This window comes from Drosophila obscura, unplaced genomic scaffold, assembly GCF_018151105.1.
Source record: "Drosophila obscura isolate BZ-5 IFL unplaced genomic scaffold, ASM1815110v1 contig_179, whole genome shotgun sequence".
NCBI classification, from domain to species: Eukaryota; Metazoa; Arthropoda; class Insecta; order Diptera; family Drosophilidae; genus Drosophila; species Drosophila obscura.
Window position 1 is genome coordinate 862,081 of NW_024542766.1, and position 20,879 is coordinate 882,959.

General features: G+C 44.7%; 3 protein-coding genes across 5 annotated transcripts; 2 read left to right on the top strand and 1 right to left on the bottom strand.

Annotated features, from left to right (window-relative positions):
- Positions 1–7: 7 nt before the first annotated feature.
- On the bottom strand, positions 8–2,671 carry LOC111072559 (DNA fragmentation factor subunit beta). 2 transcript variants are annotated; one of them, XM_022364507.2, is made up of 3 exons: positions 2,371–2,671; positions 1,840–1,957; positions 8–1,776 (listed from the first exon to the last, which is right to left on the bottom strand). In XM_022364507.2, exons 1-3 carry the CDS (start codon positions 2,572–2,574, stop codon positions 779–781), a joined length of 1,320 nt encoding a protein of 439 aa, XP_022220199.2. In that variant the 5' UTR covers positions 2,575–2,671; the 3' UTR covers positions 8–778. The 2 variants fall into 2 exon arrangements, with proteins under 2 accessions (XP_022220199.2, XP_022220198.2); XM_022364506.2 differs by having other exon boundaries at positions 1,840–1,963; positions 2,371–2,670.
- Positions 2,672–3,468: 797 nt separating this feature from the next.
- Positions 3,469–5,927, top strand: LOC111072488 (UV radiation resistance-associated gene protein). The gene is made up of 4 exons (XM_022364403.2): positions 3,469–4,013; positions 4,075–5,250; positions 5,312–5,704; positions 5,766–5,927. Exons 1-4 carry the CDS (start codon positions 3,622–3,624, stop codon positions 5,878–5,880), a joined length of 2,076 nt encoding a protein of 691 aa, XP_022220095.2. The 5' UTR covers positions 3,469–3,621; the 3' UTR covers positions 5,881–5,927.
- A 2,211-nt stretch (positions 5,928–8,138) lies between these two features.
- On the top strand, positions 8,139–19,181 carry LOC111072496 (probable phospholipid-transporting ATPase IIB). Of its 2 annotated transcripts, none has more exons than XM_022364411.2 (6): positions 8,139–9,382; positions 15,137–15,974; positions 16,030–16,819; positions 16,875–18,219; positions 18,281–18,354; positions 18,424–19,181. In XM_022364411.2, exons 1-6 carry the CDS (start codon positions 8,760–8,762, stop codon positions 18,555–18,557), a joined length of 3,804 nt encoding a protein of 1,267 aa, XP_022220103.2. In that variant the 5' UTR covers positions 8,139–8,759; the 3' UTR covers positions 18,558–19,181. The 2 variants fall into 2 exon arrangements, with proteins under 2 accessions (XP_022220103.2, XP_022220104.2); XM_022364412.2 differs by lacking the exon at positions 8,139–9,382 and adding an exon at positions 14,132–14,504.
- Positions 19,182–20,879: the final 1,698 nt, after the last annotated feature.

Below are 20,879 nucleotides of genomic sequence, written 5' to 3' on the forward strand. Positions count from 1 at the left end.
AAAAAAAACCGCTGGCTAATGGTACAACTGTCTTTTATTATCAGAAACTTTGTAGGGGAAAGAGTTTGGTAGGGTTCTTATATTTACGGATTTACAGATTTATAGTGTGTGTAGATTGGAGTGAAACAGTAAGAGCTCAGAGCAAGTTCGTTGAGGTACAGAGAAGCCGAGTGTAGCAAAAACCGTTGTATACTTTTATATTTATCTTAAATTTAACTCAATGGAAATTCGATATATGTATATAATATATATTATCTGTATATGTATAGTTTTATATTTACTATCTATCTTTTGCAAGCTAAACTCTTGGCAAATACAATATATGATCCATAGTGTGGACAACGTTGATCGTGTAACGCCAACAAAACGCATTCAAATTTCAACTACAAGCGCTACAGTCAATAAACATTTAAAGCTAGATATCAATACAATATATTGCCACATATGTAGTTATAGTAGTTTGCTAAATTAAATGCATGGTTATACATACATACATACTCATAATATTCTGTAAATACTTTTTCAACACTACGTTTCTTTTGATAGTTAACTTTGAGATACTTTGGATTTGTACAATTCATCCCGCTGGAGATCACGTTTTAAAACAATAACAAATTAGCAATCAACTATTTTAAATATTAGATTGCTTAGTTTAACACAGTAAACAGAGCCTAAAGAAATAATCTGAATAACATATGGGTGTATACATATATGTATATATCTTCAGTTATTGTTTATAGTATTGCTTGGATAGGTAACTGTTTTCGAATCGAACCCTTTAACACGTGGTTTGACTTGCCCCCTGCAGATCCATGAGCTCCTGCACAATCCGGTACTCATGACAATCCGGACAGAGCAGGCGACCATTTGAACGATTTGAGCGTTGCACCTTCTCATGGCACACAATGTGCACTAGCTTTAGGTTCTTCAGGGAGAATATTTCTAGAAAGTACTCCAGCACAGAGATGTCTACCACGCGCTTGTTGTGGAACGAACATTTGAGCTGCGGCTTGGTGACTAGCTCCTCCACATTGGCCACCAGGGCGGGCAGAATCGTGCGAGTGAGTTCAATTTGATGATCCAGATTCCAGACCTGAAACAAAATGAGATTTTCGCGCGAGGCATACGGATTGATGGTATGCTGCAGGGAGCAGCAGTTGCCATTATCCGAATAGGCGCCCTGGCAATAGAAGTCCCCCAGATCGGAGCACAACGAAACGGACCAATCGTCGAGAATGGAATGCTGCTTGGTGTACTCCTTGATTAGTTGCCTTAGTCTCTTACTTGGAAGGCTTCCGGCGTCGGGCTCCTCCTCGCCCGTCTGCCCCAGCTGCTGAAGAAAGGCGTGCTTTTGTCCACACTTTCTGTTGAACATCATTGAGAAATAGTCGCATCCGATGAGGAGGTAGCGGAATTGCTCCAGCACCGAGTTGATGACTTGCCGCGCCTTGGGATTTTGCCTGTACAACGGATTGCGTGTCAGCTCCTCCTTGGCCTTATAGTAGTAGCCGCGCACACGCGTCTGGGCACGCACGGCCATGGCCTCTTCCTTGGAGTGAAAGCGCTCCTCGCCGCCCTCGAACCATTCCACGTGCTCGTCCTTCAAGCTGAGATGAGCCTTGCTGTTGTCCAGGACCAGTCGCTGCTTCTGGTGCTCATAGTCCGAGATCATGCGTCGAAACTTCTCCGGGTGCTGTTCGATGAAGTCATAGAAGATGTCCGCCACCTTCAGCAGGGGCGATTGCTGGCGCATTTTCTCAAATTCAAAGTCGGCATCTGTCGGGTATAATAATATTCGTAAATTAAATTGCTCTGCTAGACAAGTGCACTGGCTCTCACCTGTTGTTATGACTGCATCGGGACCAGCCACAATGAACAACGTCTGGGCGGGCAGGCTATTCAAATAATCATCATCGGACACCTCAAAGCCATCGGAGGCCAGATAGATGTGCAAGTCCTGCAGCTTAACATTTGAATGAAACTAAATTGTATAAATTGCCCTTGACATGGCGTTACAACAGGCCAGAGCGAGGCCAAAGCCGAAATGTCTCGGCCAATTTGGAGGGAAGTTCACTGGCCTTCAGAGAATTGTTTTTTGGCTAGGACAAGGACGCGACAAGCGACAGCAAAGGCAACAGGTTGTCTACAAGGTTTCCTCTACTCCAACAATTTGCCAGACATGCGCACTGCGGGTACCATTGAATTGACAGAGAGACAAACGGAATGCGGAAGCCACTGCCAGGGACATTGGCCTTGAATGTGCCAGGGCCAAGAACATTTTGCCCCTGCGTGGGTGCATGGGTACGTGGGTGGGTGGAACGCAAACATTTTCACTGGAGTTTTCCCTTTCTTAGTTATAGCAACACTCACCGGAAACTTGTTTTTGGCTTTGGTTAGCAGCATTTCCAATGAATTGGCTCCAATCCCGTATTTTCTCGTTCGCTCGTTATCAGTTATCTTGTAGCCCCGCATTGGAGCAGTTGAGATTTCCTTGGTTGTGACAGTTTGTTTGCTGCTGCTGCTGCTACTGCGTGTTGACGGAGCCATAATTGTATCTCTAATGTAATTTAGCATCGTGCAAACTCATGGAGCTGAACACCTTGCAGCCAGGCTTCCTTTTAAGCGGACTTTTTGTTTGTTTTGTTTTTGTTTTGTTTGTCGAGGGCTATATCGATGGTATCGATATACTCTACTATCGATGGATTTGAAACTATCATGACAGTATCGATTGTTTTTTCAAAACATTCAACGTTTATATTTCTCGATTTTGATATTCCGTTTAATATTACTAGCTAGCTGGGACTCTCAGCCCTAAAAAAATAATTTTATCCGATACATACATAAGTTTTTGTACAAGATTGGCAAGTTTTCAGAAGTCCTTTTCATTGGATTATTTACATATTAAGGTTCAAACAAAAACAACATAAAACGAATTTGACGTCGTTTTTGTGGCGTTGCCAGACTCGTGCAATTCGTAGTTGAAGGCCACACCATGATATTTTGCTACCCGTTTCATTACCGATTCGCTTTGAACCGATCTGGCAGCCCTAAAACAAAAGTAGGCAAACAAGAAGAAGAAGATAAATTTTCCGCAAATAGGAAGAAGAAGAAGATCAATTTTCCGCAAATAGGAAGAAGAAGAAAATATATTTTCCGCAAAAAGGAAGAAGAAGAAAAAACAAACAGAAACAAATTAGTTGTCAAATATCGATAGCTGATTTGCTAGCTGTGGCAAGCTAGCTGCTCTGACTCACAATGCTATTTTACTATGCCGGACGTTTACCAACACTACACCAGAAAACCGCGGTGTATTATATTATTTTCTGGATAATTTGACGTCGAAATGGCGTTCAAGGTATATCTACGGTCTATCGGTATATAAGGTATAATTAATTATAGGTCTAAGAACCATTAACAAACAGTATTATTAACCAGTTTAAATAGAGGGGCTTTAGTGGGCTAAGTTCTAAGGGTCTGTCACACTGCAGAAAACAGCTGTTATTTTTTTTTGTTAAAATTCATTGCGAAAAACTACAACAATAGTTAATTTGGTGGACAATGCACTGGGTAGCCGCAAGATCGTAACGTAACCGGCATCCAACCCCTCTATCCACTGTTGCGATGAATCTGCGGCCGCGCTGCCGAAAATGGTTGCCGCTGGCAACGCAGCAGCTCCGTCTCCGCAACCTGACGCGTATACAGGGATTCAATATTGTGTGTCGGCAATGGAGTGTGGCGACGGAGACGGTAGTGGAAACCGAGGCGGAGGCAGAGGATGTGCTGCTCTACTATACGCTGCACTCAGATAAGGCTAGTGAGGCGCTCTACACGAGCGAAAAGCTGCCGCAGCGCCATCAGCAGCAAAAGTGGGCGGAGATCGGGGCAGACGGCGATGCCTGGCGAAAATCTAACGCGCAGTGTGTGTGCGTCAAGGTGTGGAAGCACTGGCCGGCAGCCAAGCGAGCTGCTGGCCAAACAAGAGAGACTGACGCCAGGACGAAGGACATGTGCGGGTAAGAGAGATTTTGGTTTAAGGTTCTTTGTAACGTTCCGTAACGCTTTTGTCTTTTTCAGGGAGCCTGGGAGACGCCCCGAACTGCTGTTCAGCTGGGGCGTGTACTTCTCCGGCCTGATACCCTTGGCTCCTCTGACGATTGGCCAGTGCGGCCAGAACTGTTTGATTTTCCAAATGAATGGCGAGCAGTTTGTGTCCCCGTCGATGATCAGCGAGCAGGGCCTGCATGCGCAGCTGCATCTGCACTATCAGAACTACGGAGAGGAGGAGAAGGAGGAGCAGCCCAAGGACCAGCTCGGCATCAACTCGCCCAATACCAGTCGCAGCGCGAGCCCCGTCCTGAAGATGAGCACGATGCGGTACGCTCAACTGAAGTGCCATCAGCAGGAGATTCGCCGCAGCTACAACCTGGACAAGCTGCTTCTGCTGCAGCGACTGCAGCGGCTCCAGCAGCAGAAGCTGCGCCACATGTCTGAGATCGGCAAGGAGATTGCTCGCCTGAGCGTTCACTGCGTGACCAGGAACGAACTGCGGCTAAAGCCTCGCACCACATCCCTGTCCGGAGACCACTCCCACCACATCCACCATTCCATGGGGCGTACTCTCAGCGTTCTGCTGGCCGAGCAGCAGCAGATTGCCCCCTTGGCCCTGTACAATGCCCAACAGCTGACCAAGCAGATTGAGGGGCTGCGCTGCAAGCAACGGCTGCTCCAAGCGGAGCGGGAAACCTTCCAGCAGCGCAACAAGAAGGCCAAGCAACGTTTGGAGGCACTCGGCGAGACAAGGGAGGCCCTGCAGCAGCAGTTGCACAGGCAGCGGCATCAACTCGAACAAGAGCGCCTGGAGCTGCGAACGGTGCAGCCCCAGCATCTGGCCCAGCGTGATCAGCGACGCCAGATTATGCGACAGATGGACAGACGCATGTCGACCTTGGTGCTAGAACTGCAGGAGATCTACAATATACAGAGCGTGGGCGGGGGTCAGCAGCTCAGCATTTGCGGCATTGCCTTCCCCCACATGGAGCAGTACACAAGTGATTCGCGGCAGGCGGCCAATGCCCAGGTCCTCGAGAATGTCTCACCGCTGGCGGTGAGTGCGGCCCTCGGCTATGTGGCACATCTAGTGCAGATGCTGGCCATTATCATGGACCGGCCCCTGCGGAACCGCATTCTCTACGAGCCCTCCAAAACGAGGATTGTGGACGAGATCAAAGAACTCACCTACACCACAAGAGAGTAAGTGGAGGCATACTTTACAATCATTCTCATCTAAAAATTGTCCCCCTCGTTTGATCAGGTTCCCCTTGTATACGCGCTCCATTCTGCCGTCGCAACAGACCAAATATGCCATCTACCTGCTGCGTCAGAACGTCTCTCAGCTGTGCTTTGATATTATCGGCCACTGTGATCTGCGCAACACCTTTGGAAATCTTTTGGAGCTGTTCAGCACCTTGCGATACATCGAACGCACCCAAAGGGGTGACGAGACGGACAGTGGCAGGACGCGGCTGGTAAATGGTCTGACCACGCCAGCGAACTCGCACTTGTCCCAGTCCCATTCATCGGTGGATATGAATCATGTGGCGCTGCCCACCACCGCAAATGCGGCCAAAGATGCCCTGCTCCAGCAGCTGCTGCCACCGGGCGTGAGTCAGGCTCTGGCCATCGAGGGTTATGCGTCAACGCAGCGGTATGACGAATGGAGTTATATTTACTCTATGCTGGGTCAACTAATAATGATATCTTTATAGCATTTGTCGTTCCGTGGGCTCCTACTCGGATGGCGAGGATGAGTTTCGACCCAGATTGGAACACAACTATTCTAATTCGGACTCAAACATACCGCTACAAACGGAGCGCAGCTGAATACCAATATATCTGATGTATCGAGCGTCTATACTCGTATTTATTCCGTATGTACCCTTTACCCGTTACCTAGCCTAGCGATTAAAGCCCCCTCCCCCAGAAAAAACAAAGCAATCTGCACAGCTGTGTCCCAGAGTGCTGATTCCCAGTTGCGGAATGTATTAGGTTGAAACACATTTGTTCGTCTTTAAATTATTTGATCGGATGTGTGATTGCTTTGAGACAGCGTCTACTGTGTGCATATTATTTTTAGTGGTTTAAGATCTCTATGTAAATGGCCGTTTATTGTTTATTTGCTAAACTAAGCTATAAATAAACATTAAACATTTTATACAAACTTGCTGATGCTTTAATCTCAATTCTTCGTAGATATAATTTGAATTTACCGCCAATCAGTGCTGTGTAATTTTAGCAGGTTTCATTTATAGCACTATTGCATTTTACCTTTTTTGTTTGAACGCCATTATGTAAACATTCCCATAAAAGGGAGTTCTAAAGTCTAGCCAATTTTTTAGAGAATTGATTCATGAATTGGACAAACTTATATGTTGAGTGCTGAAAGGGCTAACTAGCTAATAATATTTAACTGAATATCAAAATTGACGAATTTCATATCACAAAATATCACGGTATGACATCCCGCAGCAACTACGAATTACACGAGTCTGGCAACGCCACAAAACGACGACAAATTCGTTTTATGCTGTTTTTGTTTGAACCTTAATATGTAAATAATCCAATAAAAAGGACTTCTGAAAACTTGCCAATCTGTTAAAAAATTTATGTATCTATCGGATAAAATTATTTGTTTAGAGCTGAGAGAGCCAACTATCTAGTAATAGTAAACTGAATATTAGGAATATCAACGCATCTTTTCGTGTCCTTCAGAATACTTACGGTAGATTATTTAATCAAGTTCCAATTTATTTGTTTATATATTAAGATACGCTTCAAAATGACCGCCAGACTCCACTTATCGCATAAAAATATCGATATTATTCACTCTCAATTCGTGGAGAGTTTTCAAAATTTGCTCTCAATTCGTGGAGAGTTTTCAAAATTTGCTCTCAATTCGTGGAGAGTTTGCAAAATTCGCTCTCAATTCGTGGAGAATAGAGTGTTTTTGTGGAGACTTTCCCCTCATTTTCGTGGTGTGGCAGCATGTTGCTGAAATTTTTCCCATACAAAATCAAATGTATCTTACGGGAACGCGTATGGAATAAAGATTCATTGTTGCGTCATTCCATACGCGTTCCCGTATGATACATTTGATTTGTATGGGAAAAATATCAGCAACATGGGGAAATGAAGTAGCAGCATTGCTGTGCAACTTTGGCACGGAATGAGCAACAGTCTGCATACCCTGGGAAAATGGATATTGTGGACTTGAGATATTGTTTGTAATTTCAGGCTCCAATTAATGCAGAAACTACTCAGTCTCTGTTTTAAAGATATTAACGAAATTTTTTAGCTCACGGGTTCCAATAATAGGTATCAGAACAGGGATAAAAGTATATATAAAACACAAACATATGCATTAATAGGTAAAAAACATGGCAATCTAGGATAAAATCATAAATAATGTTTCAATGGAGCTTGGAACAAAACATTTAACACCAAGTAAAAGAAATAAGGTATACAAAAGCCCATACGCATAAAAGATACTTGGTTGACCAGCAACACTGACGTCAACATTTACGTGTTATGCTTTGGCCGCTTTTGTTTGAACCTTATTATGGAAACAATCCAATGAAAACGAGTTCTGAAAACTAGCCAAACCTGAACAAAATTCATTGAGGAATTGGATAAAATTCCTCTTTCAGGGCTGAGAGGGCCAACTAGCTAGTAAAGCCCCCCGCCCCCCCCCCCACCGGAATGTTTAGGGCTGAGCCAGCTAGCTGGTAATATTAAACGGAATATCAATATCGAGGAATATCAACGTCGAATGTTTTGAAAAAACAATCGATGCTATCGTGATAGTATCGGGTTGAAATAATTTTTAAAAAACCATTGAAACCTTTTAGGAACTTGTCCATTGTAAAAATTAGATGCCACCTGTCGATTTTTTTTACAAATTTGTCTTCGTATTTTATAGCAGCCAATCCAAACATATCAAAAGCGCAACGACTGTAGCTCGATACTATCATGATAGTCTCAAAACCGTCGATAGTAGAGGCCATCAGTAAAATATCGATACTATCGATAGTGCCCTCGATGGTTTGACACCTCTAGAAACGTGTCAAAAAAACAAAAATTCGCAAAAATGTGCAATAGAGAAAGACTAACCAGTTGACGAAATGTGAAAATCGGAAGTAAAGTTGCTATTGCTGTGTGCACGTGTGAGCAATGGTCTTTGGATTTTAGAAGCTATTTGTATTAACAAAAAGCATATAGTCCGGCTCGATTGCTCGGTTTATACTAGTGCGTTTATGGTGACGAATGGTAGCCGGCATCCGTTTCTGATGATAAGAGGTGTAAACTGTATTTGACTCGGGCCACGCCGCCACGAAATAAAAGTGTTGATAGTGTTGTTGATAGACGTGATTTACGGTTATACGACAAACACGCACCCACATGTTTACCGTTCAAGCAAATCGAGAGATAAGGACAAGGAGGCTGCTAAGGAGCAGAGCAGGCGACTACCAGCACGTGAATAGAGTCGTGAGGGAAGGGGTCTCTCCAATGGAAACGTGGCAAAGAATCATTTGAAATCAAGAGAGTGAGACATCGAAATGTATACAAAATAATATGTATGCAAATGCCATGACATGGTTTAAATTAGATTAAAGGCAAAAAATATAAAAATTCACCGAATTGAGGCAGGCGCGCAGCACAGCAACAAATAAACACCTGTGTAAACTCTCTTTCGCTCTCCTAAAATGGCCGATAGCAGTGTGCCGCTACGAGACTTTGACGAAGAGAGCGAAACCGACTCTGAGACAGAATTGCTCATACGCAGAGACGTACGGACCGCGAGTGTCGCTGCCGTCAGCAGCAGCAGCAAGAGCAACAGCAACAACAACAGCAGGGGCAGACACCGCAAAAGCTCAACTGGTTATAGCGGTGTCGCTGACGTTGGCGTCAACAGCAGCAGCAGCGGCGGCGGCAGCTTTCTGGGGAATCTCTTTGGGCACAGTCTTGGCTCTGCCGCCGGACAAATACGTTATAGAAATGAACGGAGTCGCGAGCGCGCGAAATACTCGAACAGCAGCAGCAGCGTTTCGAAACTGGCGCAATTAACGCACACAATTAACGCGGGTGGCAGCGGCGCGGGTGGACACGGGATTGGTGCGGCAGTTTCAGGCTCCGCTGCTTCCGGCCCCAGCGGGGGTGCGGCCACAGGTGTGGGCGACAGCGCGGCAGTTGCAAGTGATCTTGACAACGGGACACACAGCACCGTCATCGATCCGGAGAATGGCTCGGCCACCGTCTTCTACCAGAACAACCGCCGGAGGAGCAAGGGCCGTAGCCTCGGGAACATCTGCAAGCTGTGCCTCTGCAGGTGAGTGAATTTTTCAGTGGCAACGCTGCGTATGCGCAATAAATACAGCGAGTGTGGCGACAAAAAAAAATAACAAAAAAACAGATTTTTTCGAAAGAAATGTGGTATTGGATATATGTACATGTGGAGGTGCCCCCAGATGTGCTCTTATAAGCGGAAAACCTCAGTTACAATCTGTCAATACAGTGAAGTGGATACCAAATGTTCCACGAAGTAAATTCTGTGTTCCCAGCCAGGAGCAGCAGAATCTTCGACCGTTGACCTTGCTTCTTGACTTATTTCAATCACTTTTCCTCTGCCAAATTGTTCCCTTCTAGACAACTTGTTGTTTTCCTCCCTGCCACCGTTTATTATTACAGTGAAATCTCTGTCGAGTGGACCCATAAACAGGGGCACGAAAGATGTCTTTCCACATGTGATTCACTGTATTTGGACTTCGAAATTGTTGCGCCATAAGAACAAGCAGCTTCCTCTGTTGCAATGCGATTTAGTCAAAAGCTTTTACGAAAAACATTTCCAAGAAATCTTTCTGCTACGCTCTCTCTATGAATTTTGAAATGTGAGTCGCAATGTGCTACACATTGTAGATATGTATAGCCGATCCCGAGATATATTTTTAATTTAGCTAATTAGAAAGGAAACCGCTAGAGAACATGGGAATGGCAGGGCACGGCACACACTTGTAAGTGGTTCGGAAAAATAAATTAAAAACATTTCGAACTGCAAATCGATAAACGTGACAGACGAATTCCCGGTCCGTAGACCGTTCCAGCTTTCTGTTGGGTACAAAACATTTAAAAAAATAGAAAGAAATATAAACCAAAACAAGTCTATAAATAGTGTCCGAGCGACGACAGTCGGGTGACAAACAGAAAATAAAAGGAAACGCTCTCGTTGGACTCCAATTGTTGCAAGTCCCAACCTGATTCCCTCCCCCACATCTCTCTCTTGAATCTAATCGATGTTTTCCGTGCCGTGCAATTCGTTAACTCGTAAACAGCTCGAGAAATCACATCAAATAAAGACTCCCAAAAACAAAACCAGTTCCCATCATCTCCATGGGCTCTCGTTTAAAAACAATACACGAAATGTTGTTTTCAAGGTTTCTAAATTATACAAACGAGTTCCGCAGAAGCAGAAGTCGCTTAGAGGTGTTTTTTGTCCCCCTCTTTTTCTTTTTTGTCGGTCGATTCTTTTTGTGTCGAAAAATTGAAAGTTTTGTTCCCTCCTTGCGGCAGCTAATCAGAAGCAGGTCATTCTTTTAGCCACAAAAAACGAAGCAAAGAAATCCGCATTGCGTCGAGAGACAGCTCGTAAAAATTATTATTGTGTGTGTTTCGAAAAAGTGTTGGGCATACTCTAAGTTTTTTCATTAAAGTTTAAACAAATCCAAATATCGTCTTTAACTATAACTGTATACTGACCGATTGTATTCATTATTTATTTATGTCAAAGGCTTATTTATTATGGGAGAGGATAGAAAAAAGAGTAGTAATAATGACAAAACCAATTCTAGTTGACCGCTTTCAGCACTGGCAACACTTGTGACATTTTTATCACCGAATCGTACAGAGTTCTCTTATTGAATTGGGTCAGCGATAATTATACATTTATTTTTGTGCATATGTATATAAGAACTCTTTTGACCTTTGAGATGATCCCTGCTGCCAGTGCATACAATATATTGTACCTATCTTTAGGATTAAAACAATTATTTGTAAAAACACTTGTAAATACCTTTCAAAGAAATTCTCCCATGTGATGTGCTGTGTTTAACATGATTCACAATAAACATTTACTCATTTACCCACAATGTTATATTGCAACAAATAAATCCGTGAGAGACAGATAATATATCAGTAAATATTTATAAAATGAAAGTGCTGCAATCTACAGCTGAGATTGTCTCTGGCTTTGTGCTCATGTGAGTAGTAAAATGTGTAATTCACTTTTATTATTGAACCTACGATTGGGCTCAATGTCATCGCTTTTGATTATTTATTTAACCATTCAACAAGCCTCTTTTTCGAGACCACTGACCATGAGGGGAGTCTTGAAGCCCTCGCACTGGCTTTAGCTTCCTCTTCAGTTTGTCTTCAATTTTTCGACACTCATTTGGTGGAAGGTTTTGTTACTCTGCGGCCTGACTGTTGCCTGGCTTTTGTCTAGGTCTAACTTTTGGTTGGGCTCTTCGCTTGAATTTCACCGCTCGACTCGGCTGGGCTCGACTCCGATTGCCGTTTCGGTTATATGAGGCTCAAAGATTTCGACAGCCCGATTAGAATTGCAAAGTGAGGAGGCGCCATGCGGCACATTCGTTGTTGTTGTGGCACCACTCTAGTGGAACCAACAGAGCATTTATTTCCCTCATTTTCCTATTCCCCCCACACATAGTATTTACAGGTATACTTTTTTCCATACACAACAGATGTGGAAATAAATTCCATTAGTGCCGAAAACTCGTCAGCCGGTGATAAGCGTTCTCCTTTATTCTCGGATTATTGCACTCTATATTGTTTCTGTAATGCATCCAAAAACTTTAATTGAACCCAGATGCACATTCACATCTGTGGCTAATGTCTGGTTAATTTGTTGCAAAGCGCACCTTTGATTTGTACAGCGTTTGCCACAGCATATATTATGTTCCATATATATGAACTTGCAATTTTATTTGAAATTTCTGAAAGAAGTTGGCGGCTCTTTCTTGTCAATTGAGTTCTAAGCTCAAGAAAAAATATAGAACATGAAATTCATTTTCTTAATTTGTGTACGGAATTAAATTATTTAATTGAATCGCAGTCAACGTATGTGTGCGGCAACTAACATTTAACATTGGAATTTCTTTCTTTTTGCTGTGAAAATATTCTCTATATTGTACTCTTCATTTACTCTTCCATATACATTTTTTATTTCCATCCCCAGGATAATTTTAATTATTTAAGCTACTTTTGCGGATTTCTATAAATCGCCCTCCCACTCACGGAGCTAACTGGAATTGGCATTAAACTGGCGACAGACTTTTCCCGTGCTCGTTTTACCACCATCGCATGGAAATTAGTGCGCCGGCAGGCCCCCACATGCCCACATGCTCCTTCACCCTCGCATACCGCTCCACGTAAAACTGTCAATGGCAACGCCTCATGTTATTATTTTTAGTTGTTCTGTTGGCTGTTTGCAAATGCAAACAGGTGGGGGAAAAAGGGAAAAGCGACAACGATTGACGCCCGCAACTGGCACTGCCACTGCCTCCGCTCTGCGCCCCCCACCGGGAATGTTGGTTAATAGCCAAAAGCCAGAAGGCAACTTGCGGGCCCACTCGTCTTTCATGCCCTTTTCGAGGGCATCATATCCAGAATGAAGAACACCTGATCCCAGTCGTGGCTGATTCTACCACCTCACGTTCTTTTCAGAAAAACTTTCTTAGCTAAACTTATTCAAAAAGCTGACTTAGTAAAACGATTCGATATGCGGCGGTATCAATTGGTATCGTATGGATGTTTATATACGTGGAAGTCAGAGAGTACAATCTGTGATGGATGTACAGCCAGATACATTTTTTAAGCTAGGAAGGATTGGAGACACCCTCTTGAGACTGCCAAACGAATAAACTGTACTAGAAACGGTTCCAAATGTATGCATTCCCTCTCCATTACTAGGTTATTTGTTTCTTAACAAGAATTTGTGCAAGTGCAGATGCACCGCGAACGTTGGATATTTAATGGGAAATGGGGGATGGGGTATGCAATATCGGATTGAGCAATCCCATCATCCACTTGTGTCATAATCTGCTGATGTCTACGAATCGTTTTGAAATTTCCAGTTAATTACTCAGACGGAGACGTGCAGCGGAGTGCAGTGCAGTGCAGTGTACTTGTTTTTAATGTCAGCGAATGCCATTTTATTCAAAACTGAACGAGTACGCGCTTCAGTTGAATCACAGTGGCCGATAAGTGAATCAGGAAAGGCAGATACATAAATGTTCTAGGCACACACACTCGTATTTAATGACAGTGACACACTTTGTGCTTATGGCAGAAACTTTAAAGTTAAAAAGCGGCTTTCCGTCCCTTTGAAGTGCCCTGTGAGTCATTTACTGAGAGGCCAGCAGATGTAAAAACAAGGCCAGATGGTAGTTGAAGGTAGAAGGCAGAAGGTGAGCGAATTCCTGGCCCTTTTGTCTGGCCAAATTCTTTTGGCTGTCGCCAGTCATTGAACTCTCGCTGTGGCTGTTGCTGTGGCTCTTATTTTATTTTTTGATGGCGTTTTGGCAACTTTTTCTTATGAGATCATAACACGAAATGGTCTTAGCGCGATGTGTCTGCTATTGACAAAACATTCAGTCGCAAGAATCCAAATAGAATTTATATTCTATGGCCATACAAATCTAGAGAGAAAACAAGTTTACACCGAGAATAGTAAGAGAGAGAGAGAGAGGCGTCGGATGATGGTTGGCACAATCACTATGGCACAATATTGCGCTGATCTAAGCAACTGAAATGTAGGCAACCAACCCACCGACAAAAGCTTATTTAATTAACGTCTCGGTGCGAACGAAAGCGATGTGAAGCTGCTCCGTCAATCAGCGACAGCGACAGTCGTAAATTTCCATAACCCGTCCGATGGCATTTAAATGGAGCGCGCTCTACAGCGCTGCCAGTGCCCGGGCCTCTGCCATGTGGCAACTCTGTCATCAATGGTTCGGTATATTTCGGTATATTTATGAGTATCAGATGGTATATTTTATGATAAATCAGTCTTCGGTCACACCGCAACGAAAGTTTTCATGTTTTTTGCAAAAGAATTTTTTAATTTATTAAATTTCAAGTGCTTCGTTTTGTGCGTTATGTGCCTGGACAACAATCGTGTGCCCTGAGCCGCTCGTTCACTATGTGAAATCCAAGATTTAACGAAGTTAAAGCAAATCAAAACGAAAAGCAGCTGCCACAAAGAACAAAGACCTGCCAGACAGCCAAGTGCATTAGATTCCATTGGATAAAAGGAAAATAAAATCCGCATCAAGCCAGATGGATGATGCCACATCGCAGACCTCGGCTGCAACGCCCATGACACGGGAGAATATTCCGCTGCTGAATCGCCAGCGTAGTCGCTGGTATCTATTCAGGTGAATCATCGTCATCACCCCCCTGACCCTCGTTACGTTGATTTTCGCACTACTTCCAATAGTGGGAGGAGGGAAGTGTGCTATCATTTTGGTACACATGAAGACTTGCAAGCAAAAAACAATTACAGTCAATCGGCTCCCTGTCTGACCCCCCGCTCGTGTCCGACTTTCTCAGCCACACATTTTATTAAGCACTATTAAAAAGGTGTCTGTTTGGTTTGGCCAGTACTTAATGGCTGTTGTGTGAGTTTTCACTTTTGTTTCTTTTCGAGTTTTTATTATTGATTTTTTTTCTGTTCAAGGTCGCCTTCCTTTGCATATTGCTATGGACTCGAGTGGAAAATGTGATAGAAATTTTAATTAGTGTGAGATTGTGGGTGGAAAAAAGGGAACGAATGATAGGTTCTGAATTGATAGAAAGTAAATTTGTAAATGTAATAGTAATAGCTATGTCTCTTAGCGCTTTTCACTTGTTCATCCATGCAGAATCGTGCCCAGCAAAGTATGCGATATTGGCTGACAGATAGATTGAAAATTTGGAGACCTAATATGTTAATCTGGGGCAGGAGAATGCTCCTTGGCTTTGGTCGGATTAAGAGCATCTATATATTGATATTCTTGTGTCTTTTCAGCTGCTGGCGAAAATGGTTCAGGCCACGGGAACTGCGAGCCCGCACCGTCAACCTGGGGAGGGTGAACACGGAGAAGTTCCCGCCGAACGAGATCCGGAACCAGAAGTACAACTTCATCACCTTCCTGCCGCTGGTGTTGTTCGAGCAGTTTCGCTTCTTCCTCAACCTGTACTTTCTGCTGATGGCCCTCTCGCAGTTCATTCCGGACATACGCATTGGCTATCCGTACACATACTGGGGACCGCTGGGCTTTGTGCTGATGGTGACTATATGTCGTGAGGCAGTCGACGACCTGAGGCGGCACCAGCGCGATCATGAGGTCAACTCCCAGAAGTACAAACGGCTGTCGGCGACTAATGGAAGCGGCTACGAGATGGTTCCCAGCTCTAAGCTGAAGGTCGGTGATGTCATCATTGTGGAGAAGAACGAAAGAGTGCCAGCGGACCTTATTCTGCTGCGTACCAGCGATCGCAGTGGTTCCGTCTTCGTACGCACCGACCAACTCGATGGCGAGACGGACTGGAAGCCCCGCCTGGCTGTGCCCTATACCCAGAAGCTAAGCCGCGACTCTGAGTTGCACACCATCGATGCACACTTCTATGTGGAGAAGCCCCAGAACGATATACACAGCTTCATTGCCACCTTCTGCATGACGGACGGCAGCGAGGACACCGGCCTCAGCGTGGAGAACACTCTATGGGCCAATACGGTGGTGGCTGCCGGCACAGCCACTGGCATTGTCATCTACACGGGCTGCGAGACCCGCAGCGTGATGAACAACTCCCAGCCCAGATCCAAGGTGGGTCTCCTGGATATGGAAATCAATGGATTGACAAAGGTAAGAGAAGCTACCTACCAAGAGCAGATTTAATTTGTTTTTGCCATTCTTTCAGGTTCTTTTCTGTGCCGTATTGGGCCTGTCGCTGGTCATGATGATGCTGAAGGGATTCGGTGGACCCTGGTACAGATATATGTTCCGCTTTGTCCTGCTCTTCTCGTACATCATTCCGATCAGTCTGCGGGTGAACCTGGACATGGGAAAGGCCTTCTACTCGTGGCAAATGCAGAACGACTCCAACATCCAAGGAACAGTGGTGCGCTCCACAACCATACCGGAGGAACTGGGCAGAATCTCCTATGTGCTGACGGACAAGACGGGCACCCTCACCCAGAACGAAATGGTATTTAAAAAGATTCACCTGGGCATTGTGTCGCACGATGCGGACACCTTCCATCACATTGGCCATATCATACAGAAGCTATCGGGGAACATACTGCAGCAACAACAGCAGCAGGGCAGCGTATCCAGCTCCAGCAGCGGGGAGTCCAACACCGCCACCAAACCGATTATGTTTGCAGGCAATCGCATGCGGCGACCCGAAGGCTGGCGTGAGTGGGAGGCGGTGCGCGCTTTGGCCCTGTGCCACAATGTGACCCCCGTTAGTGATGAGGAGGACAATAGGTCCGTGTCCACGGCATCCACAGTCACTGGCGGCAACAACTCTCCCACCAAATCTGTTATAAACATCGAGGCCCCAGGTAGCACAGACACAGAGCATCAGTACCAGGCTGCCTCGCCGGATGAGATCGCGTTGGTCAAGTGGACAGAGCAGGTGGGGTTGACGTTGATTGCCAGGGATCTGAACACCATGACACTGCAGGTGAAGACCCCCAGCGAGGACAGTAAGTAACGACAATCGTAATGCAATCGTATCCCAAGTAAATGGCTTTTTTCCAGACGATATCCTGTTGCAATATCAGATTCTGCAGCTGTTCCCCTTCACCAGCGAAAGCAAACGCATGGGCATCATCGTGAGGGAAAGCAAGTCCGGTCAGATAACGTTCTATTTAAAGGGCGCCGATGTGGTCATGTCCAGTATTGTCCAATACAATGATTGGCTCAGCGAAGAGTCGGGTAACATGGCCCGCGAGGGACTGCGCACATTGGTGGTGGCCAAGAAGGTTCTCACGGAGGAGCAGTACTCGGACTTTGAGATGCGGTACAATGCGGCTCGCCTGAGTATCACAGATCGCGTGGCTAAGGTGGCCGCCGTGACCGAATCTCTAGAGAGGGAACTGGAGCTGCTCTGCCTCACTGGGGTGGAGGATCGCCTGCAGGAAAATGTGCGCCCCACCTTGGAACTGCTGCGCAATGCGGGTGTTCGTGTATGGATGCTGACGGGAGATAAACTAGAGACCGCCTGCTGCATTGCAAAGTCCTCGCAGCTAATTGGCCGGAACCAGGGTCTGCATGTGCTGCGCTCCGTGAAGACGCGTATGGATGCCCATCAGGAGCTGAATAGCTTCAGGCGCAAGCAGGGCCATGCCCTTGTCATCGAGGGCGAATCACTTGAAGTTTGCCTGCAGTATTATCGACCAGAGTTCCTCGAACTGGCCACCGCCTCGCCGGCTGTCGTATGCTGCCGCTGCTCGCCCACCCAAAAGGCCCAGGTGGTGGCGCTCATCCAGAAGCACACGGGCAAACGCACTTGTGCCGTGGGCGATGGTGGCAACGATGTGAGCATGATCCAGCAGGCGGATGCCGGCGTGGGCATCGAAGGCCGTGAAGGCAGACAGGCCTCTCTGGCTGGCGATTTCAGCATTCCGCAATTCTCACACATTGCCAAGCTGTTGCTGATCCACGGCAGGCGGAGCTACAAGCGCTCGGCGGCTCTTTCCCAGTTCGTCATCCATCGCGGCCTAATCATCACCACACTGCAGGCAGTATTCTCGGCAGTTTTCTACCTCAGTTCGGTGGCTCTGTATCAGGGCTTTCTCATGGTCGGCTATTCGACATTGTATACCATGTTCCCGGTGTTCTCGCTGGTGCTGGATCAGGACATCACCTCGGAGACGGCTGTTACGTATCCGGAGCTATATAAGGATCTATCAAAGGGTCGCAGTCTCAGCTATAAGACCTTCTTCATTTGGGTATTGATTAGCATATACCAAGGCGGCGTCATCATGTACGGGGCCCTGATACTCTTCGTGGACGAGTTCATACACATTGTTGCCATTAGCTTCTCGGCTCTGATCATGACTGAGCTAATAATGGTGGCTCTAACCGTGCGCACTTGGCACAGGTGAGTTCTTAAAAATAATACGACCAACGAGCACTCCTAAACCTACCCATCTTTTCTGCAGGCTAATGGTGCTAGCAGAGCTATTCAGCTTGGCCCTTTATCTCATTTCATTGGCCGTCTTGCACGAGTATTTCGGTGAGTCTTTTACACTTGAAAGGCCAGAGCCTGCGCCGTTACTAATTTTGTGTTTTTTTCCGCCCGCAGACTGGGAGTTCATCTGGTCTTACGACTTTCTCTGGAAGGTGTCGCTCATCACGCTAGTGTCCTGCTTGCCCCTGTACATAATCAAGTTCTTGCGTAAGAAATGTTCTCCGCCTTCATACTTGAAGCTCTCTTAGATCCGATTGCTTCTATTCCCAAAATAATTTCCCCCGTCTATGGTTTTCCTTTCTGTATTTGTTTATGGTTTAATGATTAATTATTTGCACGTGCTGTGTTACAATCTGTCGTCTCGTTTTGCCAAACGCAAACCCAGCCCCACACTAATCCCATTACCGAGCCTGCGTCCCCGACCCCCATATGCGTGATATAAAGTTAAATTGACTCTCCTTCGACACCTTTGCACTTTGCTTGTTTGTTGTTTTTGTTTCATTTGTAAATTTACACAAAAATGCAGAGTAAAAGTGAGGGATTCGACTAACGTACGATTATTAAAACAAAAACTAACTTTAATTTATAGGCGTGTGAGGAGTAAAAGAAAAGTTTATTATTATATTTCCACATTTTTTGTATACCTGTGTGTATTTGATTAATATTTAAGTCGCAGTAAACCAAATTATGTTACTAATTATTTAATGTTAAAGTAAATTAAAATAATACTAATTGTATCTATGACTAAACTAAAACACTGAAATCAATTATGAGAAATGTACGAAACAAAATGTAAAACGACAAATAGATTTTTGTATTAAGGTTTAAAAATCGCATTGGATTGTGAAATAAAGACATAAATAAATAGAAAATATATCGAGAAAATTTCGGAAGTCCGTCCAAATCGGTCGGAATTACATTATTTACTTAAAACTGCAATTTTTAATGAAAACCCATGCAGAAATATTTTTCAAAAACCATGGCATACTTTTGTGGGTTCCTTTATAAAAAAGTGTAGCATACTTTCAGGCTGGCATATTCAGCCAGTCTATTACAAAATTGCGTGTAAAAGGCGTATGCTTGCATCCCTGATGTCCTTGATAAGGTCATAGTATAGAGGAGACCCTTCCGCTCACGAGGACATGTATCACGCCTGGATTGGTTGAGAAATGGCAGAGTTATACAAATTTTATCCATAGTCCTTGATGTCCTTGATGCGAAACTGATTGCAAACAATCGGGGAGATTCTCTTGATCACGAAAAGGTGTCGCCCGCTTAAATCGAACGACAAATAGCCGAGATATAGCGTCACAAAAAAATACTGGTTTTTTCTTTCCGATGCTATATCTCGTCCAAATAGGGGCAGATCCTGGAAGGACCTACTTTTTCAGGTTCGTGAGGATCCACACTAACGATCGGCATCCAAAAAAACGACATCCGAGGAATACTGGTTTTCGCAAACCAGTGATGTAACCATCATCCTTTTTGCGAAAACCAGTATTTGCCGAATGTCCTTTTTTTTGATGCCAAACGATGGAATGGGCTCTCCTGATAACAACCAGATATGCCACGCCCAGATCTGCCCCTATTTGGCGAAGATATAGCTTCATTACAAAAAACCAGTATTTTAAATTTTTGGCAGCCAAAACTTTGGGACGCTATATCTCGGCCAAATAGGCTCGGATCGGAGCAGGACCTATCTTTCCAGAATCTTTAGGATCCAGACTGTCTATCGGCTATAGGTTTTCCCCGATCAGATGGAGGCGTGGCTCGCCCTGATCAAGCTAAATATGGCGAAGCAATAAAGGATTTCTAGCGTTTCCAAGGCAATATCCTTATTGTCCTTGATGTCAAACGATAGGGGACTGTGTTCCGATCAGGAGGAGGCGTAGCACGACCAGATCGGACAGGAAATGGCAGAGCTATACGTATTTTAAAAAACTCTATAAATTGCTGCCGGTTTCGTAACAGCCAGCCTTTGACCTGATGTAAAAAAGAAAAACCAGCTACCTTCTGCTGATTTCTGTTCGCCTGGTACTCGGTCTGAAAATTTTCTAGTTTTCGGCCATTTGAGCGAAGCATTTTCAAAAGGTTAGTTCCAACAGTGGACGTAGGCACATTAGGGGCGCCACTGTGCAAAATAATTGTACAATTTTTTTTTAGCAATATTTTATTTTATTAATTAATGACCTGATATCAAGGAATATCCTTGATTTTATGGAGTACTTGCCAAGGATCCAGAACATGAAGGATAAAAATATTTAAATTTCTCCAGTATTCGCCTTCGCCATGGCAACATCCCCTGGTGGAGTCCTTATCAAGGATCAAGAATATTTTCACAGTGATACATACTTACTTTTCTCCGCCATTTCTCTTTCGATCTGGCCTTGCTATACCTTTTTGTGATCGGCAGGACGCTCCGACAGCATAAAGGGCAATAAGGATATTGAACATTCTTGATATTGGGGAGTCCTTTTTAATGACTAGAATGAGGGATATTTATCCCCAGTCATCCATACTTATTTTTCTCCGCCATTCCACATCCGATCAGGACGTGATACAAGGCCTCT

What these genes read in the sequence shown, in the direction of transcription:
- LOC111072559 (XM_022364506.2), bottom strand. Translation starts at nt 2,574, where the DNA reads ATGCTAAATTACATTAGAGATACAATTATGGCTCCGTCAACACGCAGT. An exon ending in AAGCCAAAAACAAGTTTCCG is followed by an intron (nt 1,964 to 2,370) that starts GTGAGTGTTGCT and finishes TCAAATGTTAAG; the next exon opens with CTGCAGGACTTGCACATCTA. An exon ending in CGATGCAGTCATAACAACAG is followed by an intron (nt 1,777 to 1,839) that starts GTGAGAGCCAGT and finishes TATACCCGACAG; the next exon opens with ATGCCGACTTTGAATTTGAG.
- LOC111072488 (XM_022364403.2), top strand. Translation starts at nt 3,622, where the DNA reads ATGAATCTGCGGCCGCGCTGCCGAAAATGGTTGCCGCTGGCAACGCAG. An exon ending in AGGACGAAGGACATGTGCGG is followed by an intron (nt 4,014 to 4,074) that starts GTAAGAGAGATT and finishes TGTCTTTTTCAG; the next exon opens with GGAGCCTGGGAGACGCCCCG. An exon ending in GGTTATGCGTCAACGCAGCG is followed by an intron (nt 5,705 to 5,765) that starts GTATGACGAATG and finishes ATATCTTTATAG; the next exon opens with CATTTGTCGTTCCGTGGGCT.
- LOC111072496 (XM_022364411.2), top strand. Translation starts at nt 8,760, where the DNA reads ATGGCCGATAGCAGTGTGCCGCTACGAGACTTTGACGAAGAGAGCGAA. An exon ending in AAATCAATGGATTGACAAAG is followed by an intron (nt 15,975 to 16,029) that starts GTAAGAGAAGCT and finishes CCATTCTTTCAG; the next exon opens with GTTCTTTTCTGTGCCGTATT. An exon ending in CGTCTTGCACGAGTATTTCG is followed by an intron (nt 18,355 to 18,423) that starts GTGAGTCTTTTA and finishes TTCCGCCCGCAG; the next exon opens with ACTGGGAGTTCATCTGGTCT.